Genomic DNA, 23,468 nt, shown 5'->3' on the forward strand with positions numbered 1-23,468 from the left:
GGCAGCCTTTTAATAGGCCACACCACGTGATCGTCGGCGATACGCTGTCGCGCGCGCTTTGCATAAAAGCCCTGTCACACCTTGACGATTTAGCCAGCGTATGCCGACGTATGAAAAAATTGTCGAAAACGCTGCCACACGTCGAATACGTTATGGGTAAGTTTTGTATACGTTAAAAGCACACTGGTATACGTCGTAGTACGCCGAGCTCGTCGACAAATTTTAACATGCTCAAAATTTTTCGACGTATGACTCACACATTCCGCATATGCTGGCCATAAGTTGTAGGCACGTTATGCGATCGTTGACACACATCGGACATATGTTACTGGTAAGTTACTCATAAGTCGAAACACATCGAAGTAATGTTTAGCTCAGTGGTTCTCAACCTTTTGGAGCCGCGACCCCCCCCCCAAATAAAAAAGAAAAGAAGAGGACTCTTCTTCCTCTTCGCAGAAGAGGGGGAGGGGCATCTCCATTGTGTTGGGATCACTCCCTAACTCTTGAATTAAATCACAGCGCATCTAATCGATTTATAGTGCAGTTATGATTTAAATCGTTGAGCAGCAGCCTATTAATTATATTGTATTATAACCGCACTAGAAATCGAAGTGTGAACATCACCGTCATGCCGAAGAAAAAAAAAACAAAACAAAAAAAAAACATGGAGTCTGGAACACTGACGGGTTCCTCTTGTGAAGCCCATTTTTATATACCAATTCCCCTAAACGCTGCCAATACGCCATTATACGGTAGATGTAAGTTAGAAACACGTTCAGTAAGTTCTGTGGTCGTCCGGAAGACGTCAAATACGTCAATGTGCGATGGAGATACGTTACTCATAGGTTAGAAATAGGTTTCGGGTACGCTAAACATTAACTCGACGTGTTTCGACTTGTGAGTAACTTACCAGTAACGTGTGCTGACATGTGTCAACGATCGCATAACGTGCCTACAACTTATGGCCAGCGTATGCGGAACGTGTGAGTCATATGCAAGCATACATCGAAATATTTTGAGCATGCTTAAAATTTGTCGACGTGCTTGGCGTACTACGACGTATGCCAGCGTGCTTCAGCGTGCTCTTAACGTATACAAAACTTACCCATAACGTATTTGACGTGTGCCAGCGTATTTGGCAAATTTTTCATACGTCGGCATACGCTGGCTAAAACGTCACGGTGTGACAGGGCCTTGATACTTCGATGTCTAGTGTGGTTATGATTTGAATCGTCGAGCGGCAGCCTTTTAATAGGCTACGCCATGTGATCATCGGCGATACGCTGCCACGTGCGCTATGCATACGTTAGACTGTCGTTGGGCATACGTTGTGAACGCCGACAACACGCTAAGCATTCGTTGCTATGAGTTATCGAAACGTTCTGTGTACGTTACTAATAGGTTATGCATACGTCCAACTCGTTATGAATATGCCAAAAACTTAAAAAAAAAAAACATCAATAGTTCAGCGTACGCCAGCGTTTGACATACATTTTGATACGTTGCCATACGCTGGCTAAAACGTCAAGGTGTGACAGGGCCTTAAGTTAGACTATCGTTGGGCATAAGTTGTGAACACCGACAACACGCTAAGCATTTGTTGGTATGTTATCTATAAGTTATCGAAACTAATATGTTATGCATACGTCCAACACGTTATTATACGTCCAAAACTGAAAAAAACATCAATAGTTCAGCGTACGCCAGCGTTTTAGATAAATTTTGATATGTTGCCATACGCTGGCTAAATCGTCAAGGTGTGTACATGGTGTGTCATCGTCATCATAAATCGTCAAGGTGTGTCAAGATTTGTGTAAACAAATCAATTGAGAGAGAGAGATATATTGATGTGTTTTGAAACTCGAAATTGTAAAATGGTAACAATCATAATCTGTCGCCATGATTTAATATTTTTATCTCTTCCTTCCAGATGCTTTCTGTTTTTTGTGTATCTCCACAAGAAGAACATTGTGCATCGGGATATAAAGGTAACCCACTTGTGTTACACTGCAATGAAAACCCTTTTTTGTGCAGCACAGCAAGGAAGGAATGGAGGTGGGAAGTGGAGAGGGTGGCAAATAACACTGTTTATGTTGTTGAGTAATGACCAAAAAGGGGGGGGAGGTGGGGGGCTGTCACATATCCACCCTTTTTGTGCTCATTACACAATTGATTAGACCTGCAATATACCTGGAAAGGAAGAGGTCAAAATTAAATACCCATTCCAGTTCGGTTACAGTCTGTGAAAAACAGAACTACCCACTGGCAGAGCATTTGTTATCTTGCCAAAACGAAGTTTTTGCAAGATATGTTAGTCAGCTTGTATGTTTTTTTTTATTTTTTATTTTTTTGTCTGTAATCACGTATAAATCACTCTGCAGAGCACAGTTATCATTGGAAATTTTTGTAACTTCGCATATCAGAGGCCTATAGAGGTCCCTTTCAGCGCACAAAATTTGGAAGGTCAAGGTCACTTTGTCGCAAATCAGGGGAGTCGACAAAACCCTTTTTGAGTAATTTTAATCTAATCGTCTCCAAACTTTATGGGACTGTAGTATATGGTCTGGCGCTCAGCTGATTAGTTTTTGGTGGCGATTGGCCTTGACCTTCATGGTTAGCGCCTGAGGTCAAACATATTTGACCCCAAGGTCAAATTTTCAAGTTTTAGAAACCATATCGTGTAGTACCTCAAATTGAACACCTCGATGAGTGCTTTCTCGATATGTCAAGCTTGAGACATTATGACGTCATTTGGTGACGTTATGACGCAAACACATATTTTTCATGGTTACTCTGTTGAAAGATTCTCATCGGAATCTCTCGTAAGGCAGATATTCCTCAAGGAGTCGCTCCTGGTGGATAGCAGCTCTGTTCACCTCAGTGTGACCTTAAAGAAGTCACACGTGGTCACCTTTTGGTAAGATACAGGTCACCCTGCGGGTGACATTGGTTTATTTTATTTTTTATATCTCTCGACACAGCGACATTGTGAAGATTTTATTGCGCATTTTCTCATTGAAGATTCCCATTTCTCTGATACTGATTGCTTCCTGGTAGTTTATTGCAATCTATGGCACCTCTCTCCTTATACTCTCAAAATTTGCCTTCCTGACATCCATGGACATCGTTCTACAATCTCAAACTCGTCTTAACAGAATCCACTGACATGCGCTACGTTATGGTCACCTGTCCATTCATGATGTTCCCACTCAAAGTTCTCCACCATATTTGAATTATTACCTTATGAGAGGTCTAACACTCCACTCCTACTCATGCAATTATCAACAAACTGGATTAAAAAGCAATCCTGGACTAAGTCGAAAAATTCCTCATCTGCCCGTTCCCTGTTCCTGAACCCATTCTCCTCCTGGCAAATTAAAATCACCCACAGTGAATACTCTTCCCTTACCACATGCCTTTCAGAATAATTGTTAATGAACCTTTCTACCATCGCACCAGGAGCATGATGTACATAATTAACTATTCTTCCATCCTTAATATCTATCCACACAGAACCCTCCACATTAATTCGCTCCTTCATATCACCCCTTTCTATTGATTGAATACGGTATTGTTTTTTACCTAGATTGCTCCACCTCCTGCTACTTTGTCTTTTCCATTACACCTTTACATCTTGTAGCCTTCTTGTCACTTCCTCTACCTAAACCAAGTCTCACTTACTGTGACTGTCATTCATACTCTACTATCCACTTTCACTTCAAGCTTATCCATATTATTGTATAAACTTCTGACATTGATGGAGAATGTTTTCTTAAACTTTTCTCTTCCTGGAATTTTCACCTGTAAGGTGTGGCAGGTCCACAAGAGCTCTATAATTCTGTCGTTGGTGCTGTTATTGTTTGGGGTTCTTGTTGGAGGTCGATTTTTGAAATGTTCACCCATTGGTCGGACAGCTGCCGGACCACACTCACATTGGTCTCTTGACTCCACCCACCATGGCACCCAGACAAAATTATATGGCAGCTATCTTGGTTTTCTTTTGGACCAAACACATTGGGCCTGTGGACCTCTGCTGATTATATACTGCCTTTGGGTTTGTTTGTTTTTTTTTCCCTGCCTGCCATTCAAATGTGGATCATTCAATCAGTGGATCATTCACTCATTCAATGCCAGTGGATAATTCAAATTTGGATTTTTCTTTGAACATATCTTTTGATAAAAGGTTTGATGTTTCTAAAAATATTTTGTTTTTTTGTTTTCTCCTTAGCTTAGCAACGTGCTTTGCAATAACTTGCTGGTCGTGAAGGTTATCGACTTTGGCTGTGCGACAATTTTCAAGCCAGATGAAAAACTCCATCAGATCTGTGGCACACGTAGCTATATGGCGCCAGAGATCTCGATCGATGTCTATGAAGGTCCCCCAGTTGACGTGTGGTCTCTGGGCATCGTGTTCATACAATTATTGGTTGGACTGGACTTTGATGGATCTGATCTTGCTGAAGTGAGTATTGTTTATAATGGTGTCGTGATCATCATCACATAGACATTCATCATTATTATGCGCAGAGTTGCCTTTTTTGTATTTCTTGTTGTATTTCTGATTGTTTGGTGCTGGGATGTTGTTGTTTTGGCTTGTGCAGAAGATGCCATTATGGACACAATGCTTATGGCAATGCTTTTGAATTTTAAGATCTGTTAGTTTGATGAGTGGAGGTTCCGCTGGATATTCGGGTTTGGACACATTATCTATTTTTTGAATGTAATAAATAGATTGAATGTGACATTTTTCTCGGTCCATAACTCATCAATCCCACATAGTAGAGAGAAATGTGGGGGGGCTTTGTATTACTCGGTGGAGTTCCGGTTTACCCTGTGGACCCATGGTGATATTTCCTGCACATTTATTACTTCGTGTTCAGGTAATTTAAATGCCAATTCAATTGATACCTCCGATGTCCCAAGGAAAAAGGCTAACTGCATACGCAATAAATAGATTAAACACTTCGTGTTACTCGGTCCGTTACTCATCAATCCCATTTTGTATTAAAGCAGGGTAATTTCAAAGCCGGATGTCTTTGTAACTGGTCATCACTGCCAGCAGTTATAAAGTGGTAGTTGTAGTCTCTTTTTTGTAATTCTTGTTTGGTACATTTCATTTCAACTGGCAAAGATTTGAGTTGTCACAGATTTAATTAATACACTCATCGACTTAATATCCAACGATTGAGTTGTTTGGATTTGTTTTTTTTGGCTCATGAAGAAAACTTCTAGATTGTACATCATAATTTATGAATAAATGAAAATGTATTTTATTTGTTTTGAGTAAAGTCTTGGTTATTGCATCAGGGAGTGCTTGATTGGAAGATGCTTATTATGTAAATGTAAGTATTCAATTTCGGTTGTTGGTTCGGATTATGTCACCAATACGTTTGTTTTGCTTTTTCACAGCAAATGTCAGATGACGTCATACACAAAAAAGTGGTTTCCAAACTGCCACCACATTCAAGTTATGAATTTCTGACTCTTCTGGTCATGATGACTCTTAAGGACCCAATCTTAAGATTGACTATGCAGGTGAGTGTTGGATACTGTTCTCACTGTTTGATTTGCATGAACAAGTATGTTCACACTTGCTGGGGTTGCTGACCTGTTATGGTGGAGCAAAGTTCTATTGATCCGGAGTGGTGGTGTTTCCTGATCTTGGTTATATTTGATTCCAACACATTCTTTTGCAGGATATTTCAGAGCACACATGGTTCAAACAATGGCCCACGAATTTTGAAGGTAAGCAGCCCTCCTTTTGTACTCTTCATAGCTTCCGTTAGTATTGTTTCTCCGGAAGATGGCATCTCATGGAAGAGCATGGTGATAGAGAGTATGAAGGGCAGCAGGGCAACTATTGGACAAAATAAACATTAATCCTTTGAACCCTAAGCGCCTTGGTCTTTTAGCTCCACCACCCTGTGCTCCCTGTAGAAAAATCCAACCGCTCAGGTATATGTATATGGAGGTTTGAATAGCAGCTAGGAAAACAGCCACTAGGGTTCAAAGGGTTAACTTCAAGTTCTGGATATGAGTGTGTTAGACATTGGTTGGTGCAGTGCCTCTTTCCAGTTTATCAAAGCTAAGTTTTCAGACCAGATCTGTCGTGTCTCTATCTTTTTGTCTTTGTGCTGTTGTGTTTTTGTGTAATTTCTTCGTGTTTAACTGTATCTTCTTGTGGAGTTTTGTTCGTGTGAATGTCTAGCCGACTCCCCAAGGATAAGATCAAGGTTTTGGATGGGAGATGATCAGAGATGGTGTGAACAGCAGTCTTAAAGACCTGGAGGGCAGAATAAGATTCAAGACTGAAGAAGAATAAAGTGGTACGGGAGTGAGTAAATGGAGCAACAACGCGGTTGGCATCACTGGGGAGGAGGAAATTCCTCATGAGGAAATTCCTCATGAGGAAATGCCCAGCTGAGTGCAGTGAGAAAAATTGCTGTGACGTCGCTGGTACCCAGAAGATTTCGGGAAGTGACAGTGACAGCACCGGAAGTGCTGAACGATACATGAAAAAGTTTGACTCCACAATACAAAGAAAACCATGAAGCCTCTGAGTTGACTGGAATTGTTGAGAAAGTTCCTTCTGTAAATCATTCAGTACAGTGATGGAACTCTACCCCGTGCAATTCTTACGCATGTTTGGGCACCTTATCCGAGCCTGAACCCAAGCAATGCTCTCGCCAAGTTCCGTCTCATAACTGCCTCATACAGGTCCCTTTCTTCACAGAAAACTCCTTCCAGCGTGTGACGTTCTCTCTTCAGGTGGACAAACATTTCACAATCTTTCCTTACTTTCCATGTGATTCCAATAATTGAGTCCATATTACTGACATTGCATTCTGTGAAAAAAGAACTTTTTACTTTCCTGCCTGGTACTTTCTTTCTTGTCTGTTCTTTTCCAGGCACTTGAGTTCTTTGAGTGTTGCCATGATGCAGATGGGCAGCCTTCAGAGAAATATCTCCTCAATATGACCTCACCTTTTCCCTCTCAAATGTCTGACCATCTTGCCCTACTTTCCAGGTGAATCCAAAAAAATTTGAGAGAGAGACAGACAGACAGACAGACAGACACAGACACAGACACACTGTTGTGAAACTCTTAATATTCAAAGTAATCAATTGCAACTCACAGTAATCCAATGTCCACAGGAAAAGTACATTTAATCAGATAATTTTTATTCGCGTGATATCACGGAGCGGACAGAACATAGAATGCAAGCCATGCAATGATCTCCGCTGAAGTTGAGTTTACATATTTCTTCTATACAATATATATTTGAGGGAAAGTATGGGAGAGTTGGGGAGAACGACAGAGAACAAAGAGAAGGAGGGGAGTTTTGGTCATGATGACTTACAACTGACCTTGGCTAGGCGAGGTTACACATGAGAAAGACATCTCCCAAAGTTTATCGTACTGGTCAAAAGGTGGCGACATAGATCTTTGGAAAGGCCTGTCACCCGATGACAGAAACTACAATTTGAGACTAAACAGAGACAGAAAAATTACCCCCGGGTGGGGGTGACGGTCATCTCTCTAATGTTTTTTACTATCATAATCGATGAACCGTTGCCAGATATCTCCTAAAATGACAGACTTAGATAGGTTTTGAAAATGGCGACTTTCACAACTTTCGTGACCTCGTGACCTTGACCCTGACCTCGAATCCGGGAAAAATATGTCGTTGGATATCACTCATTGACCTCTACCCACACACCAAATTTCATCTAGATCAGAAGTAAAAAGTTTTTGACCATCTTCCAGGTTACGTGGCAGCCAAACGGGACGGAAATTCAAAAATCTGTCCAGTTAGATACAAGATAATATTTTTTACTATCATAATCAATAAACAGTTGTCGAATATCTTGTAGAATGGCACACTAGATAGGTTTTGAAAATGGCGATTTTTTTTTTTTTTTTTTATAACTTACGTGACCTCGTGACTTTGACCCTGACCTTGAACCCGGACAAAAGTTGTATCGTTGTGCAACACTCATCGACCTCTACCCACATACTAAGTTTCATCAAGATCGGAAAGAAAAATTGTTGACTGATGGACATTTGGTCCAGCTTTATTCGGTCATCTCAGCAGAGATGACTTAAAAAGGACTAGGGCATAGATGGGAGTAAATAAACAGACAGAGAGAAAGGAGTGGGAGATCAGGTTACAGGTCCCAGTAAATGTTTGATTATATAGGTTCCAATAAGAATGGGTTACAGAGAAATGAATACATGTCAGCAATTGAAATACTCAGGAAGCAAAAGCAATTGACTAATTCGTATACATTGAATAAGCAGTGCGTCCGTAATAAATCCACAATTAATCCATGTTCAAAAAGGAAGTTTTCCTCCACACAATGAACCAGAAAATGTGCAACTCGGCAAGATCGGTGTGCGGAGCAACATTAATTGTGCTGCAGGTTGTACTCGGATACACAGGACAGAGTCCGTTAAAGCCCTGTAGGATGTTTGACGGCCAAAGGGGTGTGCCTCAAACACGCCCAATGCTTGCTGTCAGTGCTGTCAGCAAACTTCCACCCAACGGAATTGATTAAAATTGCCCTAACCGATCTGAGGGTGGTTCTTGTTGCGTTTCCCTCCAGTGAGGAACATGTGTGGCCTTTGCAGGAAGATCCTCATGGCCCAGAGGGTCACAAGGAGAACGTGTGCTCGAGCGAAGGCGTGGGATCAGAGCCGTTCAGTGACAGCCTTGGCTGGAGCCAAACTGCAACCTGAATACGAGGCCGTAGTAAGGCCTAGGTCACATTTGCTACGGCGGCTGTGGGGTCTCCAAAATCTACGGCCACTTGCAATTGTACGGCGGCCGCAGTATTTCCACGGTCACACAATGTAGCAGTCACATATGTTTTTATTTTTCGGGTAGCCACACGGCGTATTTATAAATTGTGGAGACCGAAAACGTGGGGTTGCCGTACGGTCTTTGATTTGATGTCGCACGGTGATCTTAGGGCGTCGCTGCGGCGGCCATAGAATTTTCAAGGCAGACGCAAGGCGACCGCAGGGGGGCCCTAAGGCGAACGTGCAGCCAGACGGACTGTAACGAGTGGGTATATATACCAGTTCTTTTTTTTACTGAAATAAAAATATACCAGTATATATAACTGAATATATTATAACTATAATATACCGTGGTGCCCCCAGAATCGGAACGCCCCATTGTTTGAACAAATTGGAATCCGAACAATTTTTTCGAGAAAATTTTGCCCTAAAAACCTAATACATTTTAAAAAAACCAAACACAACGTGGGGTTCATGTTTGTTCACGTGTCTCCCCCACCTGTTTGAGCTGCATCTTCATGCTTTGTTCATTCAGTTCGTCGGTGGAAGTACTCATGAAAGCATCATTTGTGTGTCGATAGATACTTTAGGCCTCAGTCACATTTGCTCTACAGCGAGGATACGGCGGCCGTACGCCCTCTGAATTGACAGAAACGTGCGGCAGCCGCAGAGAAACTGAGGTGGCCTCAGGGAGGCCCTACGCCGTTTGGCTATCTTTTACAGGCCGTAGGGTCGCCGTGGAATTATAACGTGGAGTTGTAACTTTTTTTCATTTATACTTTCGCCGTAGAAATTTGACAAGCCAAGCTATGACATAGATGTGTTCCACGTCGACCGTACGTGGGGCGTACGGTGGGCTTGCGTTATTCGTGCGGCTGCCGTAAGCTCTTCTCAATGAAAAATTAATTTTCCCAACCCCCAAAAAATTACGGCGGCCACACTATTTCCACGGTCGCCCTACGGTGACCTTAGGGCCCCCCTGCGGTCGCCTTGCGGGCACCTTGAGGCGAACTTGCGTCTGCCTTGGAAATTCTATGGCCGCCGCAGGGACGCCCTAAGGTCACCGTGCGACATCAAATCGAAGACCGTACGGCACCCCCACGTTTTCGGTCTCCACAATTTATAAATACCCCGTGTGTCTACCCGAAAAATAAAAACATATGTGACTGCTACATTGTGTGACCGTGGAAATACTGCGGCCGCTTTATGATTGCTAGTGCCCATACATTTGTAGACCCTCCGGCCGCCGAGCCAAATGTGACTTCGGCCTTACCTCGTGTTTTCACCTTCATTTGTGATGTTTGTTTTTTAAATCATCTTGTGTTTTAATTAACAACAAAAAAAGCAATCCGATCACGTGGTGTGACGGACTGTCGGGCAAGGATTGAATTTCACAGCAAAACCAGTTATAATTTGGAATATCCATGATTATGTCAGCCCGATGCGTTTGATGAAAGTGATTGTGGTTCTGCGGGCATCATGTTTGATGAGCTGCCCCGGGGGCAGCGCTCTCGCAGAGTGCGCGAGCGAACGGAACCCAGGCCGGAGCTTGAGCCTGTGTGGACCTTTGAATTGGTGATTGTCCCAGGTTACATACAATACACCGCCACCGAAGGTCATTTACTCATCTTATTTTACCTTAAACATGGGGAATTTCAGTTTAAAGTGTCTTGAAAGTGGGTTTTCTTTGGGTCCACGAACGGATTAATTCACTCCATTATTTCTTATTGGGAAAATATTTTTGGAATCCAAACTTTTTGCAATCTGAACAGCCTCCTGGAACGAATTAAATTGGGATTCTGGGGGCACCACTGTATAGGCCAGCGTTTCTCAACCTTTTTTACCCTTGTGGAACCCTTGAAATAATTTTCATCTCTCAGGGAACCCCTGCATAAAAATTATTATATACCATTATTAATATCTAGCTCTTTTATCTTTTTATCGTAGTTCACGTGGTAAATATAATATATTTTTTTCCGGATACCTGGTTTAAGGAAAAAATGACACAGACAGACCACGTCATCAGTGGTGACGTCATCACGTACAGGCCGTGTGCCGTGTTCAATGATGAGTCGTTATTCCGGGCGTCCATCGCGCATTGTGCTTCGAGTGGGTGACTTCATCACGTACAGGCCGTGTGCCGTGTTCAATGACGAGTTGTTATTCCAGGCGTCCATCGCACTTCGTGGTTGTTATGGTTGTTATAATATAACATTCCCTATGGTTGTTATAATTGTAACTAATATAAGATGTTGAAGCCTCTATTATAATAACCAAGGAGTTTCCAGCAATATGCCGTACATGTATAGTAAAATTACGAATATTAAATCAAAGAAAAACTACTCAAAAATACATTAGCCTATTTATTACTGTTTCTCGCGGAACCCCTAGCGACCTCTTGCGGAACCCTAGGGTTCTGGGGATCCCCGGTTGAGAAACACTGGTGTAGGCAAACACCTATACTCCGATCTCTAGCGGTAGCGCACGGTGGACGCACGGTCGAAGCAGACTGCCACGGAGGCTTAGGTAGGTGCACGCGGGCATAGGGGAACCGTGCGTCGACCGTGGAAATAGTGCGGCCGCCGTAATTTTTTGGGGGTTGGGAAAATTCATTTTCATTGAGAAGAGCTTACGGCAGCTGCACGAATAACGCAAGCCCACCGTACGCCCTCCGTACGGTCGACGTGGAACACATCTACGTCATAGCTTGGCTTGTCGAATTGCTACGGAGAACAAATGAAAAAAAGTTATAACTCTGCGCTATAATTCCACGGCGACCCTACGGCCTGTAAAATATAGCCAAACGGCGTAGGGCCTCCCTGAGGCCACCTCAGTTTTCTGCGGCCGCTGCACGTTTCTGTCAATTCAGAGGGCGTACGGCCGCCGTATCCTCGCCGTAGAGCAAATGTGACCTAGGCCTAATCGGAGGGGGTAAGTGCTGGGTAACAGCATCACGTCGGCCCCGTTATCCATACGGGTGCCTTGTCGGACCGAATCTCGTACAGTGTGCTGTGCAATTCAAACGTGTTGGCAAATGTTCCCATCGCACTGTTTTTACCATCTCTAATGTGCCACACCATGTTTGCACCGAATCACGTCTGTCCCGTGCTCGGTGGAATGGCTCACGTGCATCGCATATGGTCATGTACTGCAACATGGTGCAAATTGCATATGTGGAGGTTGTCTCCTCCAATGCAAGTCGGGACAAAGAAAAGGGAATGTTTTGTTGATCAAGGTCTGGTTAAGTTTGTTATTTTCTGGTCAGTTCATGCAATGTGTTGATTACTAACAAGTTAGTCATTAACTGAGTGTACATTGTTCACTTGAAATGCCATGTTGTCACACACTGTCTCACCGCTGCACATCTGTTTTTGTTGAGCAAGCAAATCTTACAGCGATTGCACAAGAACAAGGCCAATGGATGATTTAACACTCGAACTGGCACTTGGGTCTCTCTGAACCTCAAAGGTGTTTCATCCACCTGGGTTTCTTGCACTTTGACTGCATCGATGCACAAATTATCGATGTACTGTCTGTCAGAATGTCACAACATCATGGTATTTACATATCTGAGCACGGAGAGACCCCTGAATCCCCCTGTGCCATAGAGTGCTCGTGAGAGGGTAAACATTCTCCATTGTAAATCCACTACTTCTTTAAACGCCCCATTAATTCCCACCTTCTCTTGGGGGAACTTTGTCACAAGTTGTTCACGAACCGGCTTGTCAGGTATGACATTCGACTGCACTTGATGTGGGCAAGAATTTGTAATGTGTTCATGGTGCAGCTGATAACTCACCAATTCTGGGTGAATGATAAAACACCAGGATGGTAGTGTATCGCCAGGTCGGCACTCAAACCCAGGCTAGACAGTTCAGATGGGGTGTGCATACCTCCATAGGATATTCTAACAGCCCTGAGTTAATAAATAAATGCAAATTCCAACTCACATTCAAACAGCCTCAGCACCAATTGAATCATCCCAGGTGCTTGATGCTTCCACCACAACCACAAGATGGCATCTTTCACCTTCAATCGAATGAGAGACACACATGGTTTCCAAGAACTGAGGTTTCACCTTCTGGGCCTCATGACAAACAAGCAAACGTGTTGTTGCAAGTTGTTCACTGACTAGTCAGTCATGACATTCTTTGTGGCCTTCGTTTGGCACATTATGTGTGGACAAACAACCAACCAGACAAACAAGGAAGATGTGCACAGCAGGATACTTACAAAATCCAATGAAACAATAGTTTCCATGGAAACGGCAATTTGGTCATTTTGAAAATTCGACCTATCATGTGTTTCACGTGATTGATTGTTCAGCATCATCATCACTTTTTGATTGTTCGAACAAACTCGGGTATTTATCATGAGTTTCTTCCAATCCTCACGATCTTCCACAATAATTGGCAGCTGGTCTGTCATCAGACTTGCGTTCCTCTCGAGCTGATCCATGTAGTTGAGAACAGGACGGCCACAAGACCTCTCGCCTTGCTTGGGTCCCCAGAGCAGAAGTTGCAATACAATTTCCTGCTTGCTTCTCCAACAATGGCCGGCAAATGGAAATCTTTTTTTTGTTTGTTTTGGAAGTCCTGTGCTCGAAACAAAGAGCAATCCGCCATATAGCTTTTCATTTGTTTGATGTTCTCTCGAGATTATATTCAATGCTGCCCTCAACAGCCTTATATAGCAGCCATCAAGTCGCCCCTCAGGTGTCCTTGTTAATGTCCAATTCTTGGCACCATATAGAAGCGTACTCTCTCCTGTTTCATGGAAGAATTTCACCTGATGGTTCTCATCAATATTTTATTTCCATATAATGTTGTTGAGGCTCTGCGAAGCCCCTCCACCCCTCAGGCAATGGTACACAATATGTCATGGGCCTGAGACCGTTACTTAAGTAGTATTCGTTTTAGATAGTCCTTCCCTTATGTCTACTGGGTTTATGGGACAAAATGCATTGTGAGGGCTTTTAGGCAGGTCTTTATTCTCATCCGCTATCTATTTTATTTTACTTTACTAAACACGCTTCACGCAGAGCAACGGGCAGCCTTCATTAGCAAATGCACATCATTTCTCATTCAAACTTCGCGACATTATCAAAGAAATGCTCATCTCAGACCTTCTCCAGATTTAGTCCACAACGCTACAACATTTCTACAACCACTACAACACCTTTATAAAAATCCCCACATCAATCCAAGCTCGCTTACCTTTGCCATTAACTGCCATCACCACTACATTACTCATCGCTACACCACCACGAAGAATTCCGCAACCACAGTCACCACAAGAGATGCCCACCACTGCTCTTTGGAGATGTGAAGGAGCAACGAATGCCACGTACCACTGCGGATGCTTCTGCTTGGAACATTCTAGTGTGCGCTGGAATCCGTTTGACATTGGGTGGACAGCCCTAGCACTCCGCTCAATAATGGCCCCCATTTGGTGTCCAGTGCATGTTCGTGGCCAGAGAGTGCCACCAGGTACCCTCACCCCATGTTAATCTTGGAGATAAGTCATGTGGTATTCCGCAGAAGCGAATGAGACCATTTCCGCAGTGAGTCATCGCGTGGACAGGGCCAACACTTCGGGAAGTGTCTGTGCACCATTGGGGATGTTTGGAAACTCCTATCGTCCATCCTGATCCATCTTTAGGGTCCTTCTTTGCTAAACAACTATAAAAGACTGCGAGGGGGAGGGAAAAGAGATGCTTTTGGCTTGGTGTACGGTATGGGGCGGAAGGTGGAGCTGAACAAGCAGATGGAGCTTGAGGAATGGAGCAGGTGGAGCAGAGGGTTGCTGCATATGTTTAAGAGTTAGGGTTACATTTTACTTTTTAAACTACATCATGGAGTTGTTTGAGAAGCTCCATTATATGTTATACTGCGATCATTGCTGTTACTATACAATATCCATTCCTTTCACTCCGTGAGGCACATCGGGCTGCCAAGGCAGTTTCAGTTGGCTGATGAGTACAATCCTGGAAGGTCGTCACTCCGATGCAGGATACTCGAATGGCTTATTACCGCAGTAAGCTGGTACTCATTTTTCTGACCTTGGAAATATGACAGGCTGAGTGAACCCACCTGGTGTTATTTCAATGGTGGGAGAGGGGTTCAAACTCAACGCAAAGATCTTAAACAAGCTACCTTAACCGTTAAGCCAACACCAGGCTTCGCTGTTCCCATATTACTAAACTAAATGGTTTCAGCTACAAAACAGTAATGAAATATTTTATATAAGGTGGTGTAAAAGACAGTGGTTTTAAATTGTGGTTAATGTTTTTGTATCGGAGGACACTGCATTTATTGCTCATTTCAAACCGAAACTTTGCTCCATTATCATATCATATCATATCATATATCATATCGAAAACACACATGTGACCTCATTTCATTATGATAATGAAATTCAAACATATTTATGAAAACTCGACAAGAAGCATGATTGTCTCCCTTAAGGCAATATTTTAAGATGGTCAAGCAGACTGAAAATCACTGTTTGTGAATGATTTATGTCGACTCGGACTCAGGAATGCTGGACATGGACTAGAACTTGGACTCAGAGTAGGATTAGGTGGACTCAACGACAACACTGACACTCACAAGGGTCAACTGTGGCTTCACCACAATGAGGGTTCACCGTTTGCCTGTTTTTCGCATTCATACATAGAGATATCAAGTCAATCGGATGAAAATCCACGATACTTCCGGTTCCGGTTTTGAGCGGCAAGAGGTCTCCTTCGGGGCTCCCTGCTGACGTTCTCAAAGTTAAGTTCCGGTTGTTATTTGTCCCGTTTTAACTGTTTAATTTTCTCACCTACATGTTAATGTGTGTTCCTAGTTCAGTTTTGTTTCAAAAATCGTGCTATTTTGTGAATATTTATGTCGACGTTCTTACCTGGTGTTTGAGGCCTAGTCCTAGGCTTGAGGCCTACCGGTTCCACTCGGTGTTCGATCGTTTTTTTTTTGTTTGTTTGTTTGTTTTTTCTCCCCATTACCTTCAATTTTCATCCTCCCCACTTTCCAAACATCCCCCATTCTCCCAACTAATCTCTTTCTTATCTCAAAAAAAAAAAAAAAAAATATATATATATATACCCAACAACAACAACAACAACAACACGCTCACCTTCTCCCGATTCTGCTACTTCTTCTTCCTCTTAACTTCCTCCTCGTCTTCCTCGATTTCTTTTTTTTTTTACACTTCCATGACCTAATCTGTTGAACTCTCTCATACATTAATATTAACAACAAAAACGATCTTATAATGCTTCATCTTCCTCTCTCACACATGTGGTACTCTTTACTGTTTCACAATGCACTACTCTTCTGCTATTTTAACAGACTGCTCTCATTTCGACCTCTCCTTCATTCCTTGCCTAAAAAATCCAACTATTACAGCGCTTCTTCTCTCCATGCTCTGAATTCGCCTTCATTGCATCCATCAAGAATTGTGTTAAATCGCATCTCTGACCTAAAACTTTTAAAAACCACAGTTTGCCATGGATGCTCGCTTTCCATCAAACATTCTTTTTTTCCAACTTCAGTGCCAACTCACCCCCCTCACCCCTCACTCTCTCTCTCAAAGCAACCATCCCACTCTTCTCCCTCCAAGCCTCCCTCACACCTCTTTCAAAAATTCCCCCTCACCTTTCTCCCACCTTTCATCCCCCTCACTCTTCCTTCTCTAAGTTGCCCCCTCTCATCCACCAACCTGCCTCCCTCCACTGCCCTCTCACCTCCATCTCTTCACTCCACCTCCTCAAATCCTCAACTGCCATCTTCCTTGTCTCTTGTCCCCCCTCTCTCCCAGCACCACAGAGCCTTTTCTACTCCTCATTCGGCCCCCTCCCCTCGCTATTCTGCAATACCCCACACTCCTTCAGCAACCCTCCTTACCTCCCCCTCGTCCCTCGTCCTACCCTCCCCCGCCCCTCCACCTCCTGCACCCAAAGCCTCCTCCCCTACCTCTTCATTAAAAGTGTGGACCTCAAATATCCGGGGCCTTCGCTCAAACCTTTCAGATCTTTCCATGCAGGTTGCCACTGACAAACCAGACATTATCTGCCTAACAGAAACTTTCCTCTCCCAAGACGTGTCTGACTCCCAAGTATCTCTCCCTGGTTACTCCCTCTTACGGTATGACAGACCTGAGCCTCGTCCTGGTGGAGGTGTTGCTCTCTTCATCAAAGACTCTATTCCTCACTCTCCCTGCACTGCCCTCACTCCCCCACACCCCCAGGAATACCTCTGGCTTCGGCTTCCCCTCCACTCCCACCTCATGTTTATATGTGTACTGTACCGTCCACCGAACAGTGATGACTCCATCTACACCTCACTCTCCGAAAACATGGACCATCTTCTATCTTCTCATCCAAACTCTCTCTTCCTCTTATGTGGCGACTTCAATTGTCATCACGCCAGTTGGCTAGGTGTGGGTACCTCTCTCACCTGCCATGGGACATCAGCAAAAGCTTTCTGTGACTCATTGGGACTGACTCAATCGGTCAACTTCCCGACCCGGATCTCAACCAATGGTACTCCATCTCTTCTGGATCTGATTTTGACAAATTTCCCTGACAATATCTGCTGCTCTTCCTTCGCTCCAATCGGTTCTTCTGACCACGTCCTTATTAAAGTGGACATCTCTCTGGCTGTTATCAGAGAACCACCTCACCGCCGTCGAGTCTGGCATTTCACTCAAGCCGACTGGCAGGGTCTCCGAGCAGCCATCAAACTTACAGACTGGTCTCCTATCACTACTTTCTCAAACATCAACTCATCCTGGGAATTCTTTCAAAGAAACTTGCTCTCCCTCATGCACAGATTTATCCCCTCTTGTGTTCAGTTGTCTTACCCTTCCTCCCGCCCTTGGTTTACTGAAGCTTGTGGCGAGGCAGTTGTCCTGAAACAACTTGCCTTTGCCTCATGGAAAGCAAACCCAACTGAGGGCAATCTCAGTTCTTTCCACAAAGCTCGGAACAAGTGTGTATCTACCCTCAGGAGAGCCAGAAAACAACATCTTTCTCATCTCAAGTCTGAACTCTCAAACCTCTCTCCCTCCTCAAAATCCTGGTGGCGTTTAATCAAATCTGTTTCTGGTGTATGTTCCCCCTCCATCCCCTCCCTTACCTCAAATGGCCGCACTGCTGATTCCACACGTGATAAAGCTGAATGTCTAAACTCGGTGTTTGCAGCTAAATCTTGTGTCCTAAACCCATCACTATCTCTACCCACCTTACCCAGTCGCACCCAACTGTCCCTGGACTCTGTGTCCTTTTCTCCTGACAAGGTGGAGAGCTTGCTTTCAAACCTCGAGTCAGATTCTGCAACCGGTCCAGACGGCATCAGCCCACGTGTCCTCAAAGCCTGCTCTTCTGCTCTTGCTCACCCTCTCTCTGTTCTATTCACCCTCTCATTTTCCCAAGGTCATCTGCCATCTGCTTGGAAATCTGCTAACATCACTGCCCTGCATAAAAAAGGTGCAAAAACAGATCCCTGTAACTACAGACCAATCAGCCTTCTCCCAATCATCAGCAAGGTTATGGAATCCATCATCGCTTCAGACATGAAATCCTTCCTCTTCTCCAACGGCTTGATTTCCAATCATCAATTTGGTTTCAGACCAGGTCACTCTACCCTGGATATGCTGCTACTGCTCTCCCATCAATGGATGGAGGTCCTCAATGCCAGACAGGAAATCCGAGCCGTATCCCTGGACATATCACGTGCTTTTGACACAGTCTGGCACCCTGCCCTACTCACCAAACTCTCTTCCCATGGTATTCAAGGCCATCTCCACTCATGGCTCGCAGACTTCCTCTCCTGTCGCAGTCAACGTGTGGCCCTAAATGGAGTTCTTTCATCCCCTCTTCCTGTGCAGGCTGGAGTTCCTCAAGGTAGCGTTCTGGGCCCTGTTCTTTTTCTGGTTTTCATCAATGATCTCTCGGACTCTCTGGAAAATCCTCTATTTCTCTTTGCCGATGACTCCACCCTCTGCCGTACCATCTGTCATCCCTCAGACCGGCAAGCAGCAGCTTCTTCGCTCACTGCAGATCTGGATAAAATCACAAACTGGTCCAACAAGTGGAACATGTCTTTCAATCCAGACAAATCTCACACTCTCACTATGTCTCTTCGAAAGGACCGTTTACAAAACCCCCCCATCCACTTTCTCAACAATCCTCTGGAAGAAGTCTTTTCTTTCAAGCTTCTGGGTCTCACTATCTGCCATGACCTTTCCTGGGAAAGTCACATTTCCAACCTTGCCTCAAAAGCCAGTCGCCGACTGGGAATCCTCCGTCGTGCAAAGTCCTTCCTCGGCCCTCTTGAGCTCCTGACCACTTACAAAGCTTTTGTCCGTAGCCTGATGGAGTACTGCTCTCCCCTCTGGGCTGGTGCTCCTGCCTCCCACCTTTCTCGACTTCACGCTGTCGAAACCAGGGCTTTTAAGATCATCGGCATCTCCCGCAATGAAGCTGAGTCTTTGGGCCTCTCACTCAATCACCGCAGGTTGGTCGGTGGTCTTTCTGTCTTCTACCGACTCCTCTCCAGCCTTGCCCCCCTGCTCTCTCTGCGATTTGTCCCAACCACATTTCCACAGGGCGCTCAAGGTCCGCCAACAACCCCCTTCTGGTAAAACTACCAAAATCACGAATCACTGCTCATCTTCACTCTTTCATTCCTCTTTTTTCCCGCCTTTGGAATAAACTTCCTCACTCTATTCTTTCCCATTCTTCCCTCCAGGCTTTCAAAACAGCTGTTCACCACCACCTCTTATCTTCCCCCATCCAAATCCTCGATCTTTTCTACCCCCGATAATCCACCCAAGCCCACTTCCTTCAATTCTCCTGCTTTCCTTCCTGAAAGTCCCTGTAATGTCCATCTTCTCCTCGCCATGTTCCCCGTCCCATCCCCATCCCTCTCCCTTCCACAGTTCACCTGTGTCTGTTCCCCAATGTTTTGTCCCTTCCACTCCCGCCCCTCTTGTCTCATGCCTCCTTGCTGTGAGTTGTGTGTTAGCTCTCATACGAGCCTCGACCAAGGTATACAAAAAAAAAAAAATAATAATAATAATTGATGATTTGTGACCTTGACCTATTGACCTCAAAGAAAAGACTTCCAGCTTGTGTCTTCCTCTCCCAGGTGGTGAAATTTCATGAAGATCGGAGTAAAAATACGACCTGTGGGCGATTGATAGACAGACAGCAACAGACAGAACTAGAAGGACAATTGGTGAAGCACATACCTCCGCCCGGTAAAGACTGATCCACGAGAACATATTGGTCCCAATACGTTTTTAAGATATCATGTTATATATCGTTTTTGTCCCCAGCCTGGTGTTGGCGTAGTGGTTAGGGTCGCGGCTTGGGATCCAAAAGGTCCTGAGTTCAAGCCCCGTTGTCCGCTTGAATTAATACACACCAGGAGGTTGATTCAGCCTGTCATTCTTCCGAGGTCGGCGAAGTGAGTACCAGTGTACTGGGCCCGGTGTATCCCCCCGGTTAGAATAGGTGTACCATATCCCTGTGTCGTAAGAGGCGACCAGGGTTGCGTCAGGAAGGGCATCCGGCGTAAAACCTGTGCCAAATCATTATGCGGATCATAGTGGATGATCCGCTGTGGCGACTCCTAACGGGAGCAGCCGAAAGAAGAAGAAGATATCGTTTTTGTCCCCATCTCTCAATGGTGAAGAATTACTTTATAAATTAATCAGAGACATTTTGAAGGACATTATCACAAAAAGAAAACCACAAAGCTTTTCGTTATGCTTTCTTCAGGTGAAATTCGCACAAAGTGCGTGAGTAATGATGAAGAACAGTCCAATGGACACCTATCAACAAAGTTAATTCTGAATGGACGTTCTCTGCTGATGCGTCATCATCTCCCAATGATCTAGGTGGGAGGAGCCTGTTCAGTTTTCAGCTCTCCAATTGGAGGTTGCAGAGTCTGAGCTGGAGCCACTAAGGCTGTCGTAGAATCATCTTCATAACCATCTGTGATCGTGAGATGAGTTCGTGTTCCTCTTCTTCTTTGCACAAATAAGCAAAGTGAGTGGACAAACTCTTTTTGCCGACGTAACATAGGTTCTGTGGAATAGATAAATGTCACTTCTAGTATTCGGAGATGCGTTATACTTCGTCCTCTACTCAATATGTTGAATGCACCCACATCATAATGTTCAGCACAGTTTGCATTATCAATCAAATGTTGTCCAATAGCAGAGGCACACGATGTTGGGATTGATGCCTGGACCTTCCTACGAGCATGGACCGCCTGTATTCGTGTACCAATTGTGTTTTTCCTGATGGACAAAGGGACATGCGGTTTGATTCTGTCAGTCTGGGTAGTTCTGCCGACATACCGAGCATCACATCAGGACTTGAACTCGTAAATAATATTCCTAAGTTTTGAGGCAGGCAGAACATCCTTCTTAACTGCAGGAATCGATCGTTGAGATGTGAAAATCACTCTTGGACGAACGGCCATATTCGTTTTGGGACACATCTGTTGATTTGTTCCTCATATCTTTGCGACATTTTCCCTTTCCAAAGAATCTTGATGTAGACCGGGAACTTTTCAGGACCCATCCTCCATTCATCTGTAGCAGTGAGGAATTTTTGCATAAACCTCCTGATGATAGACTCAGGATATCCATTCTCACTGAGGACGTCGGCAATCTTGTCCATCTCTGTATGAAGCTTGTAATTGGAACATATCCTCTTAGCTCGACTCATTAAGACATTGATCAAACCAATCTTGTATCTCGTTGAATTAAAAGAGTCCCATCGAGTATACTGGCCGGTGAAAGTGGGCTTCCTGTAGATGGACATAGTAAATGAAGATGCAGATCTCTCAACGAGAACGTCCAGAAAGGGTAAGCAATGAGAATGTTCCAATTCCATCGTGAACTTGAGGGCAGGATGAAGAGAATTCAATTCATTCAAGAAGTGGTCACAGACTTCACGAGATTCAAACAGGCAAAATATGTCATCCACATATCTGTAGTATACGATGGGGGATTGAGTTACCTGCAACTTGGTCAACTTCTGCAGTTCTTGATCGCCAACAAAGATGTTTGCTAACATTGGGCCCAAAGGAGAGCCCATGGCCAGTGTAAGCACTCCTCATTTTCATAAATGCCAAGGTGAGCCAATGAAAAAATCCAAGAATTCACAAGGTTTCCGAAAAGCGATGATAATAGAAAACCTTTTCGCCAAGAAAACCTATCGAAAACCAAGATGCCAAGGTGAACAACGAATAGCCAAGATCTTGTGAAAAAAGCCAAGGAGTGGTCACACTGCCAATGGCCACCCCATCAATTTGGACGAACATAATGTTATTGAAGCTGAACTCTACATCTCTTGGAGCCATGTTCATCAATTCTACAAAGACAGATTCAGGAAACGGCGCAAGTTCCATGTGATACAGCAAATGTGCACAACGTATCGATTGTCTCTGTCGAAGGGACATTTGTAAACAGGCTATCATTGTCAAAATAACACAAGTATAACGAGTAGAGGACGAAGTATAACGCATCTCTGAATATGAGAAGCGACATTTATCTATAACACGGACCTCATGTCACATCGGCAAAAAGAGTTTGTCCACTCGCTTTGCTTGTTTGCGCAAAGACGAAGTGGAACACAAACTCGTCTCACGATCACAGATGGTTACGAAGAAGATTCTACATCAGCCTTAGCGGCTCCACGTCAGACTCTGCAACCTCCAATTGGATAGCTGAACACTGAACAGGCTCCTCCCACTTAGACCATTGGGAGGTAATGACGCATCAGTGGAGAACGTCTAATCAGAATTGACTGTTGATCGGTGTCGATTCGACTGTTCATCATTACTCACTCACTTTGTGTGAATTTCACCTGAAGAGAGCACAACGAAAAGCTTTGTGGTTTTCTTTTTATGATAATGTCCTTCAAAATGTCTCTATTTATTGGTTCACGAAAAAATATTTTCACAAAAAAAAAAAAGTCACCACGATATTCGTTATTGTTGTGTGTCTGTCTGTCTGTCTGTCTGTCTGTCTGTCTGTCTGTCTGTCCCGAGCATAGCTCCGTGGGTTTTTATCCAATCCTGACAAAAATATGGTGGGAGGTTTATATCATGATCTAGTTGTGTTTTCCTGAAAATGGGCGTGGTGCGCTCATTATGGGCGGAGCCACGCCCAAAAAAACGTGTTTTTAGGGGGTAGCCGATTTCAATTTGCATCTTATCCTAGGGGGATTGTCGAATCTGACAGGGGTTTCGGTATTTGGATAGCCCAATTGCACCTGCATAGTCCCACAGAGCTCGATTTTCATGTTCATCCCAAGGTCAAAGCCACAAGGTCACAAACTTAGAAAATTGCGAATTTTGACATAAAAAATTCTTCTCCGAGGGGTTTGTCGAATCTGGCAGGGATTTCGGTATTTGGTTTGCCAAATGGAACCTGCATAGTCCCACGGAGCTCGATATTTTTTTTCATTTTCATCCCAAGGTCAAGCCACAAGGTCACGAACTTTGAAAATTGTGAATTGTGTTTTTAGGGGTAGCCGATTTAAATTTGCATCTTCTCCTAGGGGGTTTGTCAAATCTGGCAGGGGTTTTGGTATTTGGTTAGCGCAATGCCACCTGCATAGCCTCACAGAGCTCGATTTTTA

The 23,468-nt window shown here is 44.1% G+C and overlaps 1 protein-coding gene across 1 annotated transcript in view; it reads left to right on the forward strand.

The window, feature by feature from the left end:
* Positions 1-23,468, forward strand: part of LOC147016178 (uncharacterized) — an 83,092-nt gene that overhangs the window by 247 nt on the left and 59,377 nt on the right. The window contains exons 2-5 of the mRNA XM_085848957.1: positions 1,931-1,988; positions 4,229-4,462; positions 5,410-5,535; positions 5,697-5,745. Coding sequence (XP_085705083.1) covers positions 4,343-4,462; positions 5,410-5,535; positions 5,697-5,745 — 295 coding nt within the window. The 5' untranslated portion in view covers positions 1,931-1,988; positions 4,229-4,342. The remainder of the gene's footprint in view (positions 1-1,930; positions 1,989-4,228; positions 4,463-5,409; positions 5,536-5,696; positions 5,746-23,468) is intronic.

This window comes from Eptatretus burgeri, chromosome 12, assembly GCF_056783735.1.
Source record: "Eptatretus burgeri isolate ZD-2024b chromosome 12, Ebu_testis_v1, whole genome shotgun sequence".
NCBI lineage: Eukaryota > Metazoa > Chordata > Myxini > Myxiniformes > Myxinidae > Eptatretus > Eptatretus burgeri.